The sequence below is a fragment of the Triturus cristatus genome, chromosome 4_1 (assembly GCF_964204655.1).
Source record: "Triturus cristatus chromosome 4_1, aTriCri1.1, whole genome shotgun sequence".
NCBI lineage: Eukaryota > Metazoa > Chordata > Amphibia > Caudata > Salamandridae > Triturus > Triturus cristatus.
In genome coordinates, this window is record NC_140585.1 from 895,362,616 (window position 1) to 895,387,527 (window position 24,912).

The 24,912-nt window shown below is 44.5% G+C and overlaps 1 protein-coding gene across 1 annotated transcript in view; it reads right to left on the reverse strand.

Annotated features, from left to right (window-relative positions):
- The window catches only part of PAX4 (paired box 4), a 270,253-nt gene that overhangs the window by 25,058 nt on the left and 220,283 nt on the right, over positions 1 to 24,912 (reverse strand). The window contains exons 8-9 of the mRNA XM_085650653.1: positions 23,565 to 23,634; positions 17,848 to 17,945 (exon numbers count right to left, since the gene is read on the reverse strand). Of these exons, the coding sequence (XP_085506779.1) occupies positions 17,848 to 17,945; positions 23,565 to 23,634 (168 nt within the window). The remainder of the gene's footprint in view (positions 1 to 17,847; positions 17,946 to 23,564; positions 23,635 to 24,912) is intronic.

Sequence of the window (24,912 nt, forward strand, 5' to 3'; positions counted from 1 at the left end):
AACCGCCTCAAACCCCACTTTGTAAGGACAGAATTGAGTTTGCTCCTGGCCACCGACGATGGGGCAGAAGAAGACACCGGGCCCCTTCCAGACCCCCTGGGGGCGAAAGAGACCGATGGTTCCGTGGAAGGGGTGAGACTATCAACCACCCTCACAGCCCAACAGTCCACCGACTGCCGCCAGCTCCTAAGGCAGTTCGCGGACCTCTTCTCCCTAACCCCTGGGGTCACCAACTGGTGTGTCCACGACGTGAACACCGGCGACAGCTCGCCCGTGAGACACCGGGCCTACCAGGTCCCTGATCGGGTCCGAACCAGCATCCAGACCGATGTAGCGAAGATGCTGGCCCTCGGGGTGATTGAACCCTCCGACAGCCCCTGGGCCAGCCCGGTGGTCCTGGTTCCGAAAGCGGCTACCCCGGGTGTCGCCCCCGAACTGAGGTTTTGCGTGGACTACCGAGGACTCAATGCGGTCACCCGAGCGGACGCTCACCCTATCCCCCGTGCCGACGAGCTCATTGACCGCCTCGGGGCCGCTCGCTACCTCAGCACCTTCGACCTAACGAGTGGATACTGGCAGATTGCCCTCACCGAGGGAGCCAAGGAGCGCTCCGCCTTCTCCACCCCGGATGGGCACTACCGCTTTAGGGTGATGCCGTTTGGAATGAAGAATGCCCCGGCCACCTTCCAGCGGCTGGTGAACTGGGTCCTGTCCGGACTAGAGGGGTTCAGCGCAGCGTATCTCGACGATATAGCGGTATTTAGCTCCCAATGGACCGAACACCTCCAGCACCTCCGACAAGTCCTGCTGGCTCTGCGCCGGGCCGGCCTCACCATCAAAGCCAGCAAATGTCAAATTGGGCACGGCTCCGTAACCTATCTGGGGCACCAGGTGGGAAGCGGGCAGGTCGCCCCCCTCCAGCCAAAGATCGACGCCATCATGTCCTGGGAACCCCCCACGACCCAAACGGAAGTCCGGGCCTTCCTGGGCCTCACCGGGTACTACCGGAGGTGGATTAAGAACTATGGCAGCATCGCAGGCCCCCTCACAGAGCTAACCTCCAAAAAACACCGCAAGAAAGTACAATGGACTCCCTCCTGCCAGAAGGCGTTCGACACCCTAAAAACCGCCATGTGTGCGGCTCCGGTGCTCAAAGCACCCGACTACGCCCAGGAGTTTGTGGTCCAGACGGACGCCTCGGAACACGGCATCGGGGCAGTCCTCTCCCAGTTCGACGACAAGGGCATAGATCGGCCCATAGCCTTCATCAGCCGAAGGTTGCTGCCCCGAGAACAGCGGTGGAGCACAATTGAGAGAGAGACCTTCGCAGTAGTCTGGGCCCTCAAAAAGCTACGGCCCTACCTGTTCGGAACACACTTCCGAGTACAAACGGATCACCGACCCCTGCAGTGGTTGATGCGAATGCGAGGGGATAAAACCCCAAACTGCTACGCTGGTCCATCTCCCTCCAGGGGATGGACTTCACGGTGGAACATCGCCCTGGGACGGACCACGCCAACGCAGACGGCCTGTCCCGATTCTTCCGCTTCAGCGAGGAGAACTCCCAAGTGGATGGGTAGTTCTCCCCGCCTTTCAGCTGGGGGGGGCCCGTGTGAGACCGGCCTCGTGGCGTGGGTCCTCCCGACCGGCCTCGTGGCGTGGGTCCTCCCGACCAGCCAGCTACCCTGCAACCACGCCGAACCTCGATGTTACAGCCTCCCGGCCCCCGTGGGCCAGCCTCCCGAGGGCCGGCCAGATCCCCAACACGCATGCCCGGCTGAGGGAGGGCGAAACCCCCCCCAAAACCAGACCGGGAGGCGCTGATCCGGTCACACCTCTGGTCTCTTCCCCGAGGGAGGTTCGATCGACCACCAGGCTCCCGGTGAGCAGGCGCCTCACCCGCTGGGTGTCTGGAGTCCCTCCAGGACCCCCCTGAACAGATCAAAGGACCAGGACCCCGACACACCGCCCCAGGCACCAGACCCCTCTCCACGAGGACTCCGGACTTCAAAGAGGAGGGGGAGTATAACAAGGGGTGCTGAAGGGATGGGAGGAAGAGAAGACCTGGACTGACGAGAGCCTGCTGACGCTGTCGCGGCTCCTCGAATTCTGAAACATCTGAGCCCTGCTGACGCTGTCGCGGCTCCCCGAACTCTGAATCATCTGAGCCCTGCTGACGCTGTCGCGGCTCCTCGAACACTGAACCCTCCGAGCCCTGCGGACGCTGTCGCGGCTCCTCGAACGCTGAACCATCCGAGTCCCGCTGACGCTGTCGCGGCTCCCCGAACCCTGAACCATCCAAGCCCTGCGGACGCTGTCGCGGCTCCTCGAACTCTGAAACATCTGAGCCCTGCTGACGCTGTCGCGGCTCCCCGAATTCTGATCCATCTGAGCCCTGCCGACGTCGCCGCGGCTCCTCGAACTACGAACCTCCGGTGCCTGCTGAGTGACTCGCGGCCCGCTCCTCCAAGAGAACTGGCAGAGATTGCCGAGAGAAGCAACACCCCCTCAGCTCGAGGATTGAGAGCTGTGCGGCGGGTACTCCGCAGAGACACTGATTCAAAGAATGTCCCGCTACCCCTTACCCCTCATCACGAGACCTCTGCCGCTTGTGGCACTAATTCTGCTCCTGCCTTCCGAATCATAAAGATCCCTAATAACCTATGATAAAATCTATTATCCTGCAACAAACTACTGTGTGGTGTCCCTCTATCTGAAAATAGTAGTGCAGCATGTGCGATTCTAGGTACGAGACCCTTCCAGGAAGGGCCTCCCCGCTCTTGCTCGGCCGAATTCGAGGAGAGGTGGGCCTCCGGGTGGTCAGGAACGTATTCCGCAACATCCCGGGGGAACGCTTTCCAACAATAGTTAGTAGTCCATAAATCATAAAAGGAGCTGTCAATCTATAAAACAGGATAGCCTAATCTCCCTCCCCTTCTACAGAAGCAAAATTATTGAATATCAGAAGATCTCTGGGTGTTAGCAGCAGATCCCACACGTTAGCATTCACAGATGGTGAAGTTCTACATCTCAGGTGCTTTTACGATCTTTTCCCCGGGAAATGTCCCTCTCCAAATGTGTGCTGTTACCTATCTGTGCATACCTATATGACAAAAGTATGTGTTCCCAAACAGCTGCTTCTTCGTGTTTTGTCTAGGTGCTAGGGCCTGACCAGAACACAATAACAAGGGGCATTGTTGTTTGACCTGGTCTATGGTTTTCAGACTAAATCCCCGGAAAGAACAGAACGCGAAAACAACGGCAAGTTCTGTGTGAAAGTACAGTGTGGCACAAAGCAAAATAAGTTGGTTTAGGAATGTGCACAAAGCAGAGGGCAGTCTGCAATGCGCTCATGCTAACATAGGGAAAACGACAATGGGCCTGAATGGGACATATGACAGGAGGATTGGTGTGTCATCGAAGAGCTCCTTCAACCCGCTACCACCATCTGTGGCACCCAGACCACACACCCTAGTCTGTGACCTTTCAAGAAACAATAGGATATACACCATCCAGATAACGTGGGGCCATGGCACGGTGCACACACCAGAAAGCTTATAGACAATATAGACCGCTCAGAGCCATGTGGCAACTTACATTGTAGACATTCTACAGTGTTTGAAAGCCATTTCATTGTCAGGCGTGTGGTACGCAAATCCCAGTACCATAATAAATAAATACTATTCACTACAGCAGATGCAATATATTGCATTCTACAGCTTTACTGGCGGGCAAGCACATTTGGGAATGTTATCCAGCAACCTCTCTGAACCCATGTAAAGCTATTTTGCCCTTGGCTGATCACTGGGTACAAGCAGCCAAGATCTATCCATATATCCACCAATTTTTGGCTCATTCACTGAAATTGGCCTTAGCAACATTCCACTCAAGGCTTCACCTGGAATCATTTCTTCCCCAAAAGTCCAAAATAGGGAGGCAGTTATTCTCAGATTCTCCACTTCGGAATGCAGCCTTATGACCTGTCTGGCACCTATTCATCCTGCATTTGGTAGGTTTGTAAAACTTTAAAATGAATGAAATTAAAATCACTGTTTTTCACCTAAATTGACTAAAAGGCTCTGGGGCTCATTTATGAGCCCATGCGATACATTTGCGCTGTCGGTGCGCCACTTTTTGTGACGCACGGGCAGCGTAATAAATGCGCCATGTTGCGGCCTATTTACAAAGTGATGCATTTAGGCAGATGTGTCACTTTGTAAACCCCTGCGCTACATTATACCTGTGTCAGATATAATGTATGCAGGGTGGGTGTTCCCCCGCATCCAAGCCTCATAGAAGTGGCTTAGTGAAATCTATTAGATTTTACTGTGCCACTTCTAGAACGCTACTGCGTCAATATCTTACGCCTGCCTCACAGCAGGCGTAAGACTAATGCAGGTCCTTTCACATGGGGCTTGCCCCATGTGAAAAGACACATTGCTGGAATTGCTTCTGTTTTCAGACACTCCCCAGCAATGCGTCAGTTTTGCCCCGGTTGGAATTTTATTATATGGCCTCCCAGCTGCAGCATGCGGTGCCCTGGATAGACAAAAGATAATTGGGAGAGACGTCTCTTGGCGGGAATGTACGGAGACCGTTCACTGACGGAGTTATTAATGCTGGGATGTGGCACCCCCCCCCGGGAGAGCCCGTACATTGCATGTAGCTGCCGCGTGGGAGAATGTGGTGCGCCGGGTGGTACAACATGCCCCATATATGCCCTTGTGGGAGCTGCACCCCTTTGCCAGTATTGCTGACTCCATGTGGAGAGAAGGGGGATGTCAGGTGTTAGGTGACCTCTACACCGATAGGCAATTTATTACGCCCGAGGGAGCAAGGGTCGCCTTCAACTTAGGGCCGGGTCAATTCCTGCAATATGGAAACATTTCTAGTGTATCCAGAGAGCTTTTGCCGGAGTTCCCTGAGGAACCTCCCACCACCAACACATTAAAGGTCATGTTGCACATGGCACAGGGTTGATGACTGTTTTTCAAACTTTATAGAGCTTTGAGAGACGACCACTCGAAAGATGTTCTCAAGATTCAGCAGAACTGGGATACCCTCTTAACGTGGATGAATGTAGGAACGTTGATGAAGGGATACAGAAGGTCAGTGCTAACACAGGTTTTAAGCTTCTCCAATATAACTTGGTCCACCAAGTATACCTCACCCCACGTACATTACACATAATCTACCCTTACCGCACAGGTGAATGTCCACAATGTCACAACTGTGGTGTGGATTTTCCTCACACGATTTGGTCTTGCCATCTACTTTTCTCTTACTGAGAAGAGGTACTCACTCATTTGCAAAGGGCTACAGGTTGGACTATCCCCAAGGATATTAGGCAAGTCTTACTAGGACTGTTACCAGCGCCACGGTGCAAGGGGCTCAGTAGACGGTTCTCTCTCTTGGGGCTTGTCCAGGCCAAGAGACATATTGTCATAGTATGGATGCGCCCTCGGCCCCCTTGATCTGAGGAGTAGATCAGGGACATGTGTGAGTGGGCCACGATGTTAGCAGAAATTAAAAAAAGAACAGGCCCCCCGAGACCCATGAGCCCTGGGGAGAGGAAGTCTCCGCTAGGGAAGAACAAAGTGGGAATAATAACTAGACCGTGAACGGTAACATAGACCCTAAACACAGTATTGACTCGTTTCATGTAATCATGTAAACTGACACACGTTGGAGTTGGAGGTGGGAAGGTTTGGGAGGATGGAAAGTTATTTCAATAAGATGTTTACCTTGTGAAATAATATGGAAAGTTGTACGAGTCAGGATGCTATTAACATGCGAGCGCAGACTGTAACCAAGGCTCATGACCCTATATGTAATGTCTGTATTTGCAAATGCCAATAAAAAAACATTAAATAAATAAATAACTAAATAAAATGTATAATCAACAAATGCCATAAGATATTCCCACTTGAAAGAGTGTGTCCTAAATAAAAAAATGGCAAATATTGTTTTCATGCCACACAATAATCCATTAAAATGTCCACAGTGTTATTGATATGATGATTAATATGCATGCTGGCCAGTAGTGTAGATCAAATATGCAATAACACTAGGGGTGGGCTTAAATGACGTAATTCTCTCTAGTATAATTACCGCAAAATTACTTGGAATTGTGCATAATTACGTAAGAAGCATAATCCAGGATTTAGAAGGATTTTCTTGATGCAAAATGCACCCTTGCGTCCAAAATGGGCAGAGGATGCATTTTGCGCTAAGAAAATAGCACTAAATAATACAAGACATGAACAGCAGTAGCCAGCAGCCGCTCTCTCTCTCTAAGGGGCATATTATCAAGCACGGTGTTAAAATTATCGCCGCTTTAGCAGCAGAAAAATGCAGCTAAAGCGACGATAATGGGCTTGATAATATGCCGCAGAGAATTCTCATAGAAGCCCATGTTGACACCAGAACATGGCTTCTATGGGAATTCTCTGCGGCATATTAGCAAGCCCATTATCGCCGCTTTAGCGGCAGTTTTCTGCCGCTAAAGCAGCGATCATTTTAATGCCGTTTCTTGATAATATGCCCCTTAGTTGTTTGTTCCTGTGCCTCTGTGGTAGGGTTTTTGCTCCAAATTACTCTCAATTACTGAAGCTGGTGTAATCGTGTAATTTTATAATTTTTCCCTCACTGATGTTGTAATAAATCAGGTCTGCTCATCGTGCCAGAGGGCTGCTCACAGATCGTGCATGATGCAAGTTCCTATGTTGCCCCTCCATAGCTATTGACACGTTACTTTTTTCATTGCCACTGTATGCAAAGCAGCATTGCCTTGTCACACTAAGCATTGGCCCTGCATATTAAAGCAGCAAGCCATACCAAAAACTAAACTGCCAGTGTTTGGAAAGATCCAGTGCACGCCAGAATGTACACTGCCAGGCACGTAAGTCACTATTGTGCAGTACCCAGATGTGCCCGTGTGTAAAGCATGATTGCCATATTATAATCGTCATAGTCATTGCATGAAGGCAGCACTATCCTGCCACCAGGAAGTATATTGCCCCATAAGTAAAGTACTCTTGCCAGGATGATACCCCCTCAACTGACTGGAAGGGAGCCTGAGGATGCAGTGTAAAAGGGGTTACCTCAACTGGTATGAGGTTGCACGGAGCAGCAGAGGGGGTTGGTTTCTTTGTCAACTCGCTGCCTGGGCCATACCAGACACGTGGCAGCCACACCGGCATAACACAAATAATCTTAAGGCTATTACAATACGAGAAATTTTATTTTGCAATACGAGGTATAAGTAATGATGCTGTCTTGTCTTTGCTATGGAAGCCCCTTGTTGATACCTGATGCATGAGAAGTCCACGTCTTCTATACTTGTTTGAAAGTCTCTCCCCAGCGCCATTCTCAACAGTGGCTGTGACACTCTATACAGCCGGTGACAATGTTGCAGTTACTTTGGGTCCATTCATTGGTTGAACAGAGGCAGCACCTGCAATCGGTTTGCAGATGTCTTTCATTTGTTTCTGAATCTTCCGTAGACTTTGTCACATGAGATAACCAAACTTGCACTCCCTCTTTGTGCGGTCTGGTCAGGGCCTGGTGCACTTCGCTTGTTCCTTATTCACTGTGTGCATGTGGCAGCTCCTTCCTCCCCAGGGCCTTTTCTACCATTAGGCAAGACTAGGCGGCCACCTAGGGCAGCAAAAGGGGGAGGGCAGCAAAAAAATGAGTTTGGGAATCCCCTTGAACGGCCTTCGACGTCGAAAGCGCATTGGGTAGCGGTTGCGCCTTCTACAATTCGACGTGACGTCACGTTCGGCGCCACGGGCGGGGACCATGCGCACCGCTATAAATATGAGACTTCCGATTTCGCTCTCAACCCGATCGGAGTCAGACCTCTGTGACGACATCATCATACAACGCTCACTCGCTGAATCACCGTCTTCCACCGTACTCCGGGTAAAAATCCGTTGCTCCACTGCTCCGTGCTCCGCTCCAACGCTCTGAATAGAAAATGAAACAAGCGTCTTGCTGGGTTTTTTTTTCTACAAATGAGGTTGTAAGTATCTATCGAGCAATCTATATTCACATTGACGTCCTGTGGCAATATATATGTCATGCATATGAATAGCAAATATATCCCTAATCATCAGTGTTATGGCCCTGATTGCCACATGAATTCATAATGATGGCAAATTGAAAATAAAATGTTTTCAGGATTACAAATAACCAAGTGTTCTCTGCACATTATATCAACCATCAGGGAAAGGCGCGAGCTTGCCAAGACTCAATTGATGGAATATGTACAGTGCTGGTGCTTTCTGCTGTTTCTAATCAATGCTGCTATTTGCATACTTGTGTACAAAATGCTAATTGGGACGGCAGAGAGGCGGATGTAAGGTGAGAAATAAATCAGTGGAAAACGTTTGTTCTCTAGGTTTCAGTTTCCGTAGCGCAGATTTACTGTTTATATAGATAGCTTTGGAGTCGGATTATAAATACGAGCTATAAAACTCCGAAAAGTAATTAGCAAAATGAGTTCCCCATCATTTCTGTTTACCGGTTTTCTAAATGTACTCGGCACGTCATTGTTTTCAATCAGATGAATTGGCAATCACCTACACAACTTAAGATTACATATATTTATCATCCCTCTCTTTCACTGCGACTCAACAAGACAATGTCACCAACAGTGAAAAGGGCAAAAAGAGTTACTAGGCTTATAGCTTGCAAGTGTTTATTTTTAATAAACTGACAGTTCTGTTATTTCTCATAATATCTGCTTTATATGTCAAAATGTGTTCACAAAAATCTTTCCTTACATATAGTGTGGCCTAAATATTGTTTACAGAACTATTCCCACTATGAGTTTGGTTTTCTATTTTCTACTTGAATGGGATGATACTTTTGTAAACAGTCATGACACAATATTTATGCCTGGAGATGTTTTTGTTGACATGTTCTGACATATAATGCAGGCAATATTTGTTCCATGATGTTCATTCAGGCACCATACCCTTCCATGCGATGTCCTCTATTGTGAAAACGGAGTATGATGTGTCGGAAGAGTTCACAGCATTCATTCCAAGGTGTTTGCAAAGTTATTTTGGATCCGATTTACCAAGACGTTAATATGTGTAGGTGTGACTTACTCTTAGAGCTTTCCTTGCTTACTCCTTTGTTCCAGAATTATTATATACAATATTCAGAATTATTATTGCCCTATAATTTTTCAGGTAGAAAGGATAAAAAAAATGGCAGACAGGAAAAAAATCTCAGGTGCTCAGTACAGAAAAAGAAAAGCGGATAGAGAAATAGAATTATCCAAATTGAACGGGGCTATTGAAACATTTCTACCTCCTCCAAAGAGTTCTCTTGAAATTGCTTGGGCATCAACTTCAGCCTCAGAAAAAGATGACAATATAGGCCTACCAGACAAGGACATAGAAGTTAACAGCCGAGAGCAAGAAGAACACGTTGTAGTGGATACTGCAAAGGATAACCTTTAAAATCAAAATGGTGATCAAAGTAAACGCCCGAAAATAACTGAAGAAAGCATGTTGTATTCCATGATGCTTCCTAGATTATGGTGTGATGTCAGAGTGTCAAGAGCATGCTGAGAATGTTAATGTTCAAAGGGAAAACTCTGTGACTGTCTCTGGCTCCTGCTTGGCTGTACCTGGCAGGTGATGACCTACAGCTGTGTAGTCTCTCCTTCAATAAACTCACCTTCCTACCAGATCCGCCTCGGAGTGAGTTACGACAGTTTTCTGGCGACGATTTGACTACACAGCAGAACCTGCAGCGTGGGTTCATCACACCTTCAAACTGTGTTTCTATTCCTCTGGCCATCCTCAACACTGCCTCAATTGGTATGCTACTTCTGTACTGGTGTGTGCCTTTACTTCATCACCTGCCTGTGCTCTTTCTACTCATTTGGCTGTCCCTTCTAAGAGCAGTTGCTTACGCCTTGACCCCGGTGGATATATACGGCTCCTCCTACCCACCGAGCCTCCATCCCTGCCTAAGGACATAAGCATATGGACTCTCCTCAACTGCAACTTTCTTGTCCTCGTCTACCGACTGAGCTTCTGCGTCCTTCTTCATGTGTGCTTCTTCCCATTTCGCTGCTTCTCCTCATTTGTTGTCGGGGGAGTCAAAGATTGGATGTCATTTACTCACGGAGGCACCACTGTCAACTTTGAGGCTTTCACTCCTGATCCCGCTACCATCGGCTCACTGGTTCGTCAATTTTAACTATTTTATCCTCATTTCCCGACTGTTTACGGCTGTTTGCGTACGAGCGCCCAGCACGAGCAAATGCACGCGCTGGTGCATGCCCATTCGATTCTTCACCCACGCGCAAGAGAACGCTTGCACTGGTGCATGCCCTAGTCACGTTCTTCAGTCCTCCAGTGCGCTGCCATGGCAACCATCTACATTGTTTAGTGTCCTTCCTGCTCGACACTGTTTCCACAGAAACCCAATGTACTCTCCAGATGGATCCTTTTCGATGCAGCGTTTCTTCTCAATGCAGCCTTTAGAGCAATGTTGTGGACGCATTTAAGCCCTATTTGTGCATGAGTATTGCAAACCCCGGTGATTCACACACCATTTCCACCTTCAACTGCTTTCTACCTTTCATTGGTAGTTGTGGATTTCAGTGATTCACGCACTTTCGCAGTGTTTCTTACATTTTACACTTATTTTGACCTACGTGTGGATCCCAGTGATTCGCACACTTTCTACCCCACTCATTTTTCTCTGTTGTGCACTGTTTTCTCTACATGGATCCCAGTGATTCACACACTCTTTCCTTCAATTTGACATTTTGTTTACGTTACCTGTGCTTCATCTTGCTATTGTTAGATTGGGTTCTGGTATTTACCTTGTTTTCTACCATGTGTACCATGCAAGCCAATTTGCCACATCCATCTTTCCTAGACACCCCAGGAGAACCACCTGTCAAATGGGATTTTTTGTCTGATGCGTTCGAGACATACTTAGGTGCCATTGGAGCTCAAAGGTTTGGTTGTGAGTTGGAATAATTGTCTATTACTCCACTCTTTAGGCTTTGAGGGCAGGTCTATTTTTAAACATTTACCAGAATTGACTTTGGATGATAACAAAGTTATCGATGAGTATCAAGAAGCTGTGTGCTGGCTCAAGATACGGTTTGAAAATCAATCAAGTTTAATGGTCCTGAGGCATAAGTTCTTTAGAAGGAAGCAAACCGATGGTGAAGATGTTGAGACCTACATTTCTGTTCGTAGGAGGTTAGCTTAAGTTTGCATTTTCGAAAACTTCACTGAACAACTCAATTCAAATCAAGCTTTATTCGGATCATACAAAATGTCCATAAAAGCATACTATAAAATACAATAAAAACCATTTATAACCAAAAAAATCAAGAACACTCTACTCATTAGAGATCAGTTTGTTTGCCAGGGCAGGGATAAACATATTAGGCAAAAACTGCTTGCTATGGGGAACCCATCTCTTGATGAAATGATTAAAGTTGCAAAAAGCATCGAAATCTCACAAGTTTCTTTGAAAGAGCTTGCTGAAAAACCTCTTGAAAGTGTCAATGCTGTTGGAGTAAGCAACAAAATAAAACATAAGTCTGTCAAGAGCAGTTGCAACAACGGCACCAAATTTAAATCCGATTTCACCGTTCCTAACAACGTTTGTCTCCGCTGTCGTAGCTCTCCTCACTCCAAGGGGAGTAGATGCCCTGCTACCAATGTTATGTGCAATTTTTGTTTAAAAAAATGGGTCATTATGCTAAAGAGGAAATTTCAAAAGAAAAGTGTAGCTTGTGTTATAGAATCAGACAATGACTTAGACCCTGAAATCATTTCTGTTGATCTAGATGATATTTCTTCTAGTAAGGTGTAGGGTGAAACTGTATCTGGTATTCCTTCTCTATGTGTTGAGCCCATTGTTGAAATAGTGGTCGGGGATAAAATCTCCAACTGTTAGTGGATTCTGGCACTAGGGTTACCATGATAACTCAAACGTTATTCACTGATACATGGGGGACAGGGAGCTATTACCTCCTGACCGTTCCCCTGTTTCCTATGAGGGACGTAAAATGTAACTTTTGGGTTTCATTAAAAATGTCCTTATGTTCAAAGGTAGAAAGATCAGAGGGAAAATCTACATTGCCGTTAAGGGGCTCAACATTCTTGGGTGGTTCCACCAGGGTTTGTTTGGGATGATACTCAAGCCAGGCACTAAGGCCCAAGTCATGCTAGTTACCTGTGAAGATGAGGGCACTAAATGGAAAATCGAGTTTCCTTCTGTTTTTGGTGATACGCTTGGAAAGATATCAGGGTTTAAACACAAAATAATTGCAAGAGATGGTGCTATTCCTGTGAAGCACAAACTCAGTAGCGTCCCATTTAGCATTAGAGATGACCTTAACAAAGAACTCAAGGGTTTGTGCAACAAGGGCATCATCGATCAAACAGAATCATCTCTATGGTTGTCACCCCTAGTTGTGGCCCGCAAGCGTGATGGGAAATTGCGCGTGTGTGTTGACCTCAGATCCCTCAACAAAGAGATCTGGGTTGATTCCCACCCTTTGCCTAGAATCAATGATCTATTCACGAGTGTTAAGGGTGCACAGGTATTCTCCAAGTTGGACCTGGCTAGCATATATCACCAGAATGAACTGCACCCCGATTCTCATTCCCTCACTGCTTTTATGCACCCTCTTGGAACATTTTGATATCAAAGGATGCCTTTTGGGCTTGCCTCCGCTGCATCGGTGTTCCAGAGGGTTATGCAGAATCTTTTGAGGGAGGTTGAAGGGGTGCTTGTCTTTTAAGAGAATGTGCTGATCTATGCCAAAGACAACAATTCGCACGACTCCATTCTCAGAAAGGTCCTCAACATCTTCAAAAAAAATTATGTTCTCAAGAAAGAAAAATGCAAGTTTCTCTGTAAAGAGATTGAATATCTTGGTCATTTACTATCACACAAAGTTATTAAGCCTAGGCAGGGACTCATTGATGCCATTTCCAATGCCTCTGTACCTAAAGACAAAACTGGTGTCAAGTCCCTGCTAGGTTTGTTTGAATACTATTCAAGGTTTATCCCTGATTATGCTTCTATTGTTCGGCCCATTAGCAATATGCTCAAGATGGGTGTCAAGTTTGATTGGTCTGAGGAATGTGATTGTGCGTTCAGTGAAGTTAAGTTTTCTTTGCAGAACAGTGATGCTCTCACACCATTTAACCCTGATTTGCCCTGCTGTATAGCTGTAGATGCCAGTCAAGTGAGATTGAGCGCCATTCTCACACAAAGTTGTGGAGACAGGGAAAACACTGTTGCCTTTGCGTCTATGGTGCTGAGGAGCACTGAGGTCCAATATTCTGTAATTGAAAAGGAATTACTTGCTTGTTTGTGGACTATTAAAAAATACTGTCCCTATGTGTGGGGAAGACGTTTCAAACTAGTCACAGACCACAAACCTTTGGTTTCCATCCTTGGTTCTGGTCCCAGTAATTGTTGCACACCCAGGATAACAAGAATGGTTAGCAAGCTGCTTCAATACCAGTTGGATGTTTCATATATTCCTGGTGGTAGAAATGGTAAGGCAGACTTTCTCTCCCGTTTCCCTCAAAGCAGTGATGGATGTGAAGGTACTAGCTTCCAAGAATTGTGTGAGGAAGATGCCGAAGATTGTTTTGTGGCTGCCATGGACATCTCTGATCTCGCTGTTGGGTCAGAAGGGGATTGGAGAGCAGCCTTATTAGATGATGATCTTCTTCAACAAGTGTGTGTGTTAGTCAGAGAAGGGTGGCCTAGAGAAAAGGGGTTCTCTCCCCTCTTACAGCCCTATTGGAACGTTGAATCTGAAATGTCATTAGAGGATGGTGTACTCATGAGATGCGATAAACTCATCCCACCCCACTCTGTTAGGCCCACCATTGTCAAGAAAGCTCACTAGGGACATTTAGGTGTCACGCTCACCAAACGTTGTGTCCATCAGGACTTCTGGTGGCCGAGTATGGATGCTGAGATTGGTGTGCTAGTGGAAAATTGTCTTGTGTGTTGCTCGGTTGAGAAAACCTTTAAGGTTTCCACTCCTCCTTTTTTGCCTATTGAGTGTCCCTCTGATCCCTGGGTCAAAGTAGGGGTTGACATCATGGGTCCATTTGAGGTATTACCTTTGGGGAGGAAGTACTTTTTAATATTGATGGACTATCAATCGAAATGGCCTGAGATTAAGATGGTCAAAGAAGATAGTTTTACCAGTGTCATTGGCTTCTTGAAAGAAGTTTTTCTGCGGAAAGGGTTTCCCCAGTTCCTTGTCTCAGATAATGGGACTCAATTTCTGAGTGAAGAATTTGATTTTTTCTTGACTTCCAGTGGTGTAAAATACTTAAAGAGTTCCCTCTATCACCCACAGACCAACGGTCTTGTAGAAAGAATGAATCGTGTGGTGGGTGAGTGTGTTAAGTGGGCGGTGGGTGGTAAGCATTATGTTGTAAAGTCCTTGGAGAGCATGCTTTGGTTTTATAGGACCACTCCTCACTCATCCACTAAGGTTTCCCCATTTGAGCTTCTCAGGGGAAGGAGGGCCAATACATGTTTCAGGCCCGGATGGATGAGCAAATTGGTAAAATCTGAGTCCAATGAGGATTCTCTTATGGAAATTGTCAAGGTTAATTCTGGTTTCGTGCAGAGTAAACAGAAAGTATGGTTTGACGGAAAAAAAGGTGTCAAGGTTGTTCCTCTTGGTGTGGGCGACTTTGTTCGCATTAAGATTCCTGTGCATACCAAAAAAGGGAAGTGTAAATATGGTGAACCTATCAAAGTCATCAAGATTGGGAACAATGCAGTTCAAGTGGAAGGTGGTCATTGGTGGAACCTGTCTAAAGTTGTCAAGACAAGGTCAAGCCCCTTGTCGAATGGCCAGGATGAGCTTGTTCCACCAGTTCCTCTTGAACGTAGAAGGAGTTCCAGAGTCATCATTACTCCTAGAAGGTTTTGTGAATGATTTTTTCCTTACCCTTTTAGCTCTCTTTTCTTATGTATCTTGCCTGTTGTTTTTTTCCTCCTTGTTCTCTTTCTCTTTGCTTTGTAGGAGAAAGGAAGGTATGTTGTATTCTATGATGCTTCCATGATTATGGTGTCATAGTGTCAAGTGCATGCTGAGAATGTTAATGTTCAAAGGGAACACTCTATAACTGTCTCTGGCTGCTGCTTGGCTGTACCTGGCAGATGATGACCTACAGCTGTGTTGTCTCTCCTTCTATAAACTCACCTTCCTATCAGATCCGCCTTGGGAGTGAGTTACTACAAAGCGTTAAAATAGATTATTCAGATCCTGCTTCCTGGGAAGACTTTCCAATAAATGGAGACAAATTAAGAACTCTTTTGGTTGAAAATGGGCCAGAACAAGTGAGCCAAAAATTCCTTTAGATGAGAAAAAAAGGAAGTTTTTAGCTGTACATTATAAAAGAAAACTCCCAAATGGAGAAGAAGTTTACAGTGAATACCTCCAGTATTCTGTATCAACCGATAAAGGTTTCTGTTTTTGCTGCAACGTATGCAATTCAAGTCTAAAACAAGACAACTATAGATAGTGTTAAATCAAAAAAGCTTAAAAAAGAAGAAAAGTACTGGCATCAGATCTTAGAGCGTGTAATATTTCTTGTAAGAGTTCTAGGTGCACAAAATGTTGCCTTCCGTGGCAGCAGTGATAAACTTCATGCTCATGACAATGGCAATTCTTAAAACTGTGGAATTGCTCGCCATGTTTGATCCTATTATAAATGAACATCTCAGGAGAATACAAAATAAGGGTAGAAGACATGCTCACTATTTAGGCAACATCATTCAAAACAAAGTGATCAAAGTGCTATCAAACGGTATCAAAGAGAAAATCATTTCATTGGTTAAAAAGGCAAAGTATTTTTCAATCATTCTTTATTGCACCCCAGATATCGGCTGCACGGAACAAATGACCATGATCATAAGATTTGTGGACATCGTGCAATCTTCAGGAACATAGTCATTTCAGTCTTCTGATGAAGAATTCCAAGAAAGCAGCCTTGTGCAAATAAAAGAACCCTTTTTTGGATTTGTACCACTAACCGAAACCACAGGAGAATCGATGAGTCATGTTCTGAGAAATCAGCTCAAAAGCTTGTCATTGTCAATTGAAGACCTACGAGGTCAGGGTTATGATAACGGGAGCAATATGAAGGGCAAGGAAATATGTCTGCAGAAGAAAATTCAGGATATTAACCCGCGTGCCTTCTATGTCCCCTGCAGTTCCCACACCCTGAACCTTGTGGTAAATGACGCAGCTACGTGTTGCATTGAAGCAACAGCTTTTTCTGATGTTAAACAACAATTGTATGTATTCTTTGCTGTGTCTCCATGTCGATGGGATATACTGAAACGTCATATACCATCTTTGACTATAAAACCTCTGAGTGATACTCGGTGGTCAAGCAGGATCGATGCCTTAATTCCCATCAGATACTAGTTACCGCATGTGTATGATGCGTTGTTTGAAATTACTGAAGATTCAACTCTCAAAGGCTCTTCTGGTACCATTACTAAGGTTGAAGCTAAAGGTCTTCTAAACAGCATATCTTCATTTAAGTTTGTTGTGGCAGTTGTAACATGGCACAGTATATTATTTCAAATCAATTTGACAAGTAAACTGCTGCAAGAGAAGCACTTTACTCTTGAGAAAAAAGAAAATTAGCTTAAAAATACAGAGGAGTATTTAAAAAACATGGAGTGACATGGAATTTGAGAGAGTTTGGGTTGATGCTCGAGAGCTAGCTGAAGAAATCAATATTGAGACAATTTTTCAGCCAGAGATAAGAAGGAGGAAAAGGAAGTTGTACGTTTACGAATCAGAAGATGAACCCATCACTGACCCCAAAGAGAAGTTCAATATTGCAAAATAGTAATTTACTCTGGACACTGCAATTAGTTCAGTAAAAGAACGATTCACACAGTTGAATGAAATTGCAAGATTATTTGGTTTTCTATACAGTATAAGTGACCTCAAGATGAAAACTTCCAAAAAACTCATGGATTTGTGTATCAAATTGGAAACAGCTCTCACCCGGTGTAGACCTGGAGAAACCCCATCTTTTCCAAAGGCCATTGACATGCCAGCTCTCTGCTCTGAACTTTCAGGAATAAGTCATCGAATACAAACAAAATGCAAAACCCGAATTTGTGCTGAACTATCTGTGGCAAAACAAGTTAGAAAATGGTTTTCCTAATTTGTTCATAGCTCTTCGTATCCTTTTGACTTTACCGATATCAGTGGAAAGTGCGGAGAGGAGTTTCAAATTAATAAAAACCTATATGCACAGTTCCATGAGCCAAGAGAGACTCATGGGGCTAGCCACAATTTCAGTAGAAAAAGACATTGCTTACCAACTTGACATTAGAGATCTTCTTAAAGACTTTGCTAAAAATAAAGGCAAGGAAGGTACCATTGGATTAAGAGAAAGAACCCAAAACACCATTGATGTTAGAAGAGAGAAATTTAAAAACTAAATAAAATATCATGAACAGTGCTTATTTAATGTTTGATGTGGTTTATTGTTTAATGAAGTTCTTTTATCTCTAATGCATTAATTCTTCTAGCCTTGATGACAGGGGGACTAGTGATGGTAGTAAAAGGGGGGGGGCATTTTTCAATTCTCGCCTAGGGCGGCAGAACACCTAGAAACGGCCCTGTTCCTCGCACGTGAAGCAGCGAGATTTGTTCTCTGTGCCCTTCAGAATACCCTGAGGAGGAACCTCATTGAGTACCCCTGCTCAATACTCGTTGAGAAATCTTCCCATTCATTCAGCTGTTCACTCCTGGCACTGACATAATAAGTGACCTACCTTCAGTGAGCTGGATGCTGTCAGTGTGGTGGGATGAACCGCAGGGAAGCCGTGAGCAGCCGGAACATAGGGTGCGAGGATCCAGTCACCCCTGGAACCTGGAGCCAGATTAGCAGGATGCAGAACGCGAAGGAAGAGCAGAAAACATGTAAACGTATATATGTGGGAAAGCATAAAACTATATCTACAGGAAAGAGACAATCATTCTTTCCATTTGTGACTATAAACAAGAAGAGACCAAGATAGGATTCTATTTAGAAGTTCACAAGTATCTCTAGATGCAAAATGGAAATTGTGAGGTCTGCAGAATGGCGAGTGCTTATGAAAGGACAGCAAGGCTGGGGCAGAGTCAGTCACATATCTAGAATGCCACCTAGAAGTTTCAATACAGATTTGTTTTAAATATGCAGTCTTCCATCATTGTCTCATGAAGCCTCCTTCTATGATGTCATCAGGTGAAGCGTCTCAAAAGACATGTGCTATCACTTTGCAACCCTAATACTTTGGATACAATTACACAACTGCTGAATGGAAGGGAAGTATATGCAGGCCCTGGTCTCTTCTTAATGACCAAATTGATGATCAAAGGACTCTAAACGGAGGGTCTGTGTTCTTTGACCTTATGTCCACCCACTTTAACTAATAAGGAGGTTGGAGGTGCACTGAACACTTAGGGGTGACCATTTTACATGCTGTGCACCAATCAGAGCAGCACAGTTATGCCTAGGTGTAGCAGTTCACGTCATGTGATCTGTCATAACTTTCCTAAGGTGAATGTTCTGTACAAACTTTGAATCTGACTTATCTCATGACTTTGCACAAATAAATGGATGTGGCCGATTATTCTATTGTAAATGTATTTAAAGTGTACCACTGACAAGACATTTTGAACTGTTGTTATTTGGCAAGTAGCACGTGGCAGAGCAACTTAAGCTAATTTATTAGTAAAGTAGGTAATAACATTAAATAACATGTGCACACAACACAAAAGTTGTAGTAGGTGCTCACACTTAGCCATTATAAGCAAATACCAGAGTTATTATATTGTAATGAATTAAGTTAGCTTGCATAATGATGCATTTTGAAATGTCAAATTTACAAGTAAGGTTAAGAGCATTTATGCAGTTGCTTTGCACAGTATGTTTTTCTTTTCTTTCCACTTCAGATGCTGTATTTTTCCAAAAGCCTTCGGTTAACTAGTGAATAGGCATTTATTATGTATTTGACAACTGATAGTGAGAGTCTCAATAGGAGGACAGGTAAATGTCAGGAAGCGTGATTTGTGGGAAGAGCTATCTGAAACACAAAATTCTGTTCAGAGTAACAAATCAAGGACATCGCCAACACATGTGAAACGATGGTGTTTACCTGCTGCCGGAGTTTTGTGAAGACTGATTGGTTCATGGGAGTAAGAACGAAGTGAAATGTTACAACTGGTGTCTTGTTGAATTATACTAGCATGTGTTCCTTAGACTAGGGCATATCTTAGAGAGCACATCTTAGAGATGCTTGCTTACTTCGAGCTGAGAAGACCCTTCCAGCCTCTGCTAATCTCAATTGCCTGAGTGCTAAGGCTTCATGCCTATGCATTCCTATTTGCTCATCAGAAACCTTCATTTGGTTTTCTGAAGCTGACTCCTTACCTTATTTTGCTTGAGTTAACTGACATTCTCACGCAAACCTTCTATAATTTAAATTAGGGATGTCCCTTTATGGAACATACTTGCTGCATATTTTTCATACTATTTGTAATTCTTTCCAATGTGCTAATTTACTTTATTTTGAAATCTCGACTTCTAGATTATTTGAGTCAGCAATAATGATTACTACAATTTAAGTACTTGCTGAATTAATGATTTACTTTAAATTAATATGTTAATAAATCCCTTAAAACTCACTTCAATTCTCTTTGTCGTTTCTTGTGAAGCCCGAATTGGACCAAGGCACAGGGCTCCCTGATATCTGTAGGCCGCAGCACGCCGCTCACCTCAGCGGGCCGCAGAGGTCAGCAAATGTCACCAAAATGTTCCATTGGAGGCCTCACTGGTTGCGGTCACTACAGTGACTGCCCAGGTGGGTGGGTAGCCCAGTGTTTGGAGGCAGGATTTTAGGTTTAGCCGGCAGAGCCTTTCTAGAGAGTGCCTATCTCGCAGCCCGGCTAAGCTCCGCCCCCACACCTCATTATTTAATTTCCTGTTATTTGAGTTGAGTCAATGGTGATGGCCAATGATTATTGTGGCGACATCAATTTGACACCTGAACTCGGCTTGGACATCTTTGTTGCAGTTGGCATATCATTGTATGAAAAGTTTTGATCTGGACTTAAACGAGTTATTGATTCACATGCTCCCTTTGACGTTTGGCGTGTCTCCCAGGGGTTAAGAATGGGGATTTACTTTTCATTCAGCCTCATACCACATACTGTCTCCCATAGACATGTTTTTTGCTAGTAACACAATTGTACCGGCCCTTGTCTCTATCAATGACAATTGAAAAATGGATTTGCCCGGCCCTATCTGTTCCTCCTTGGCACTAAATCGTCTTTCCTCTCGATGAGCCGGACCAATGCAGATTAGACCTATGTCCCCAATTTTTGCCTGCCATACCATACTGCGCAGCTGCAGCAGTGCGAGTCAGTCGAATGAGTCGGGTCATCTAAAACATCAAGCAGTGTGTGTCGCGATGACTCGAGCAGCAGCAGGCTTCTCATTAAAACCAAAAGGCAAAGTAAGTTATTATTTCATTTTAACATGCGCTAGTAGTACTTTAATATGAAGCAAGTATGTTGTTTTAATGGCTGAGGTACGTGCCCGGAAAAGTGCACCTCTCATTTGCTGCGTGTTGTCTTTATGTAAATCACCTGCCATACAATCCCGATTTAAGGGCTCCCCGAGTAATAATAATGATGCCAGTAGCACAGGCAAGAGTTTATTATGGTCCTATCACCTCTGCACAGTACAGCAGCAAACACGGAGAGCGTACGCATCATTGGGTGTATGTAAAAAGCATTCTTTCACCAGAGTGCCAATGTAAGCTTTTAGTGTTATTACAGCATCTTTAATATGCTAAGTTTTTTTTTATTTTATATACTTTAAGTTTCCCAAAAAGGTCATGATTTTACTTCCCACATTTGGTTGGCAGTTGTGGTCCATCTGCGGCCTCCTCACACATGTTCAACATTGCTCCAGAGCTAGTCTCTGGCTGATTGTGATAAGCAGAATCACAGCACAGCGAGTAAGATGCACGTCAGTACTTTGGCTATGCAGGCGTTTTTCAGCCATGATCTAGTAGGGAGTTTATGGCGAAGGTTTTGGTGCCTCACAAGAGTATAAATCTACGATGTCCGATCATTGGTCGGCGGGAAATGATTTGTTAATAGGCTTGGGGTTGACTAAGGTAGCTTGTCAGAGTGAGGCAAGAGGCAGGAATCTCAGGCCACCAGGATTTCAAAATGTATTAACAGGGATGAACACAAAACTGGAATGCGCCTCTTTGGTGCCATCGAACCCACAGGAGATTAGCAGCTTCTTCTGTTAGGGAATGAGAGCACGCCGACCCCTCCGTTCCTCCATGGTTTTGAATCGTCTTTCCTCACGAGAAGTCGGATCAATGCAGATCAGACCAGTGTCCCCACTTTTCATCCACCCCGGCATACTGCACAGCTGCAGCCGCGACAGTCAGTCAAATTGACTCAAGAAGCAAGCAGCATGTGTTGCGTTGACTCACGCAGCAAAAGGCCTCTAATTTAAATCAAAAGGCAAAGTAAGTAATGATTTAATTTTAACATGTGTTAGTAATGTAGTGCAAAGCAAGTATGTTGTTTAATGGTTGAGGAACGTGCCTGAAAATGTGGACTTATTTGTTGCCCGCGTTTGTTTTTATGTAAATGGCCTGCCGTACCATTCTGATTGCTGGGCTACCCGAATAATATTAATGGGTCTGTGACAAATTGATTAAGTGGGTGGGGCCAGTGGAAGAAATAGGTGAAGCCGGGGGAAGTGGGTTTGACCTCCTACAAAAATCTGAGCACCTGGACTTACTATTTTACAAATTAAGCACTGTTCTCAGCATGCCGGCAATCCAGGGCACCATATGGGATGCCTACATCATTAAATTGGAGGTTCGTTTGGATAACAGACCGCCTTGAGCGCTGCAGATATGCCGCCGGGCCCCACATACAGGTAGTTTACTTGATTTCTTGAGGGGCTGTGTGACAGGAGGGGGCAAAAAGGAGGGGGCTAGAACTCAATCCGAGGCTCTGAGGGAGGGCTCGACAACACAACTGCAGTAGGGGGAATTCGGCCAAGAACATGCAGCCAGGGGCAGCAGGCAAACACAACAGGAGTGATGACCCGCTAGTGACCATTAAGGACATAGCACTCTGACAAGATCAGGTAATGGGGTCAATGGTTGTTAACGTTCTGTGATTAATTGTTTGCTCATGCAATCCCTCCTACCCACATGGCACTATTAGCAAACAAGTGTGACTGCAAGGTCCCCTATTCCTACCCGAGAGTGCCTACCCCCTTGCTACAACATGGAGAGGTGGGCTACAAGCACTGGAATGCAAATGGCACAAGGTAGCAAGAGGTGGCTTGGAAGTCTGTTGGAAATACCTTACGGTGAAATACAGTGTAAATGCAAAAAAAGAGTAATTTAAAAAAACGTAGGAGCTGTAGAATGGATGAGTAACAAGTTGTGTGCGAAGGAAACAAGTCGTTTGAAGCATTTAGAGGATTAGCATGCAGTACACAATTTGATGTTATAGGAGGAAAAAATAATAGCAGTAGAAATGCATATGGTTCAGTAACAGGTAGTTAAAGTGTAGAGATAGGTGCAGAGGAAAGATTTAATACGAGGTGAAAATGGTTTTCTTGCAAGCACAAGGGTCGTTATTCATTACATGCTGGAATGGACTGTTTGTTGTATCACAGGTAGATGGTTTGACAGTCGAAGGCTTCAAGTTTAAATAAAGTTTATAACTCGTGGATAAGGATTATGATAATATTGTACATAGGCAGGTCAGGATGTTGCAAGAAAAGATTAAGATCTCATGTGGAAAGAGGCAAACTATGGGCTCAGGTACAAGGGCATCCATGGCGGCTCCTCCACTAAGGCAGAGGAGCGTCGCCCCACTGCTTTTAAGCTGTGTAAATAAAGGAAATACAAAATTATAATAACTCCAAGTTATTATCATTTTATGTTTCCGTGCTGCTTTGCAGGAGGGGTTGCTCTGCTCTCAGGGCAGGGCAGGGGAGGAGTGGTTTGCCCTCTCCAATTGCACAATGACTGTTTGGCCCTCTAGGGCGGGCCAAACAGTCATGCACACGTTGTATGTTCTACACACAGGCTGCATTACAGCTTGCATGGAGAACATGCCCAGGTCCCCAGTCCCTGTCTGAGCGACGCACCACAGTGCTTAGACCAATCACAACGCTGCATTGCAGCATTGTGATTGGTCAGGGGTGCCTGCGTGCTTCCTAGTTCCTGTTCTGCCGAATCCTGCCACTCCCGATCGCTGCCGGCCGCTACTGAAGGGCACCACAGATTAGCCTCCAGCGTGGGTCAGAGACACCCTGGATTGACAAGGACTACTGTCCAATAGTACTTCAGGCTACCCAGGACTGATCACCGGAGGATAAGGGCTCCTCCATTTGCTTCTTGGCATTGAGCTGAAAATGAATCCCTAAACTGCGCAGAAGTCACTAATCACCTACCTGTCTGGTTGACCTCCATTTTAAGGTTTTTCCCACGCCTCAACTTGGCTCTTCTGTTAGAAAACCAGACCTGGGAAAGTGTGAAAGAACCAAATGACATCAGATGACCTTGAAAGCTGTGAAAGAGAAACTACAAATGACCACATCTATTAACCAAATTAAAGTATAGGGCTATTATGTAATCCCAAAACACCCGGGCATATAAACTAGTAACAGTCAAGTGTAATTAGTTTTCATGTTTTGCCATCTTATCTACGTCACTACAGCTCACTAAACTGTTGCTTCATACATGTAAAATTAAATCGATAAGTTTAACATACCTTAATCCAAAGATTGGAGGGGGGGTTATTGCAAACATTGACAAGATTGATAAATGCAATGCATGCATTCATTTTCTACTTTGTATGCAGCTACAAATTAATTGTGCTTTTTTTTATAAATTGGAAGGAATAAGGTGGCAGAGCATCATGCAAGATACATTTTGTTCAGTACGATAAAGCATAGTCTAGTTCAAATACATAGAATAATCTGGAACAATATAAATGAGAATGTAAGGCTTTCCTATCATCCAGTATTAAATAACCGGTCCTTAAGAATGCAATACACTTGTAGCTCTTGCTTCTGTTGTCCTATATGACCTGGAACCCTGTGAAGAGCATGTGCTGCTAATGGTTTACCACTTAGCGGTATTGTTAGTGGTGGGCAGATGTTGGACACCCCATACTATTCTCAAAGGTACATTTACCTGTGTAGATGTTCAGTTGTGTAAATGTACTCTTGCACTTAGGTGTAAGCCTGCACTGTTTTTCCTATTCACTATTTCTGAGCGTAGATTTACACCTAACTGCAGAGTTATACGTCTCCACCCCAATCGGGGTTGGAGACATCGAAGACAGAATTTACTAGTGTAACATTACTACTGGTAACTTTTCACATGTAGGGGGAGATTTTCTCAAACCAGGGCCCAGATCTCTCCACAAGAATGTGTTTGAAAAATAATAATTTAGAATAGTTGTTAAAAATATTAAAAATTTTAATGTAAAATAACTTAATTTAAAATCATTTTAATTAATCTAGAAGTAATAAAATATGACAGAACAAGAACAAGGTTTGTTACAAAATGTTAACTTTTCTGATTTTTACCCCCAGCAAAATTTATAAAAAAACACAATCATTAGCATTTTAATATTTTGTAAAATGAATAGTTGTGTTGTGTTATTAATTTAAATAACTGTACATGTTTATTAGAAGTTTAAACGTTTAATTTAATGAGTTAGATATTTTTTCAAACTGTAGAATGTTTACTTTTTAATTGAAAAAACTTATAAACTCTAAAACAATATTATAT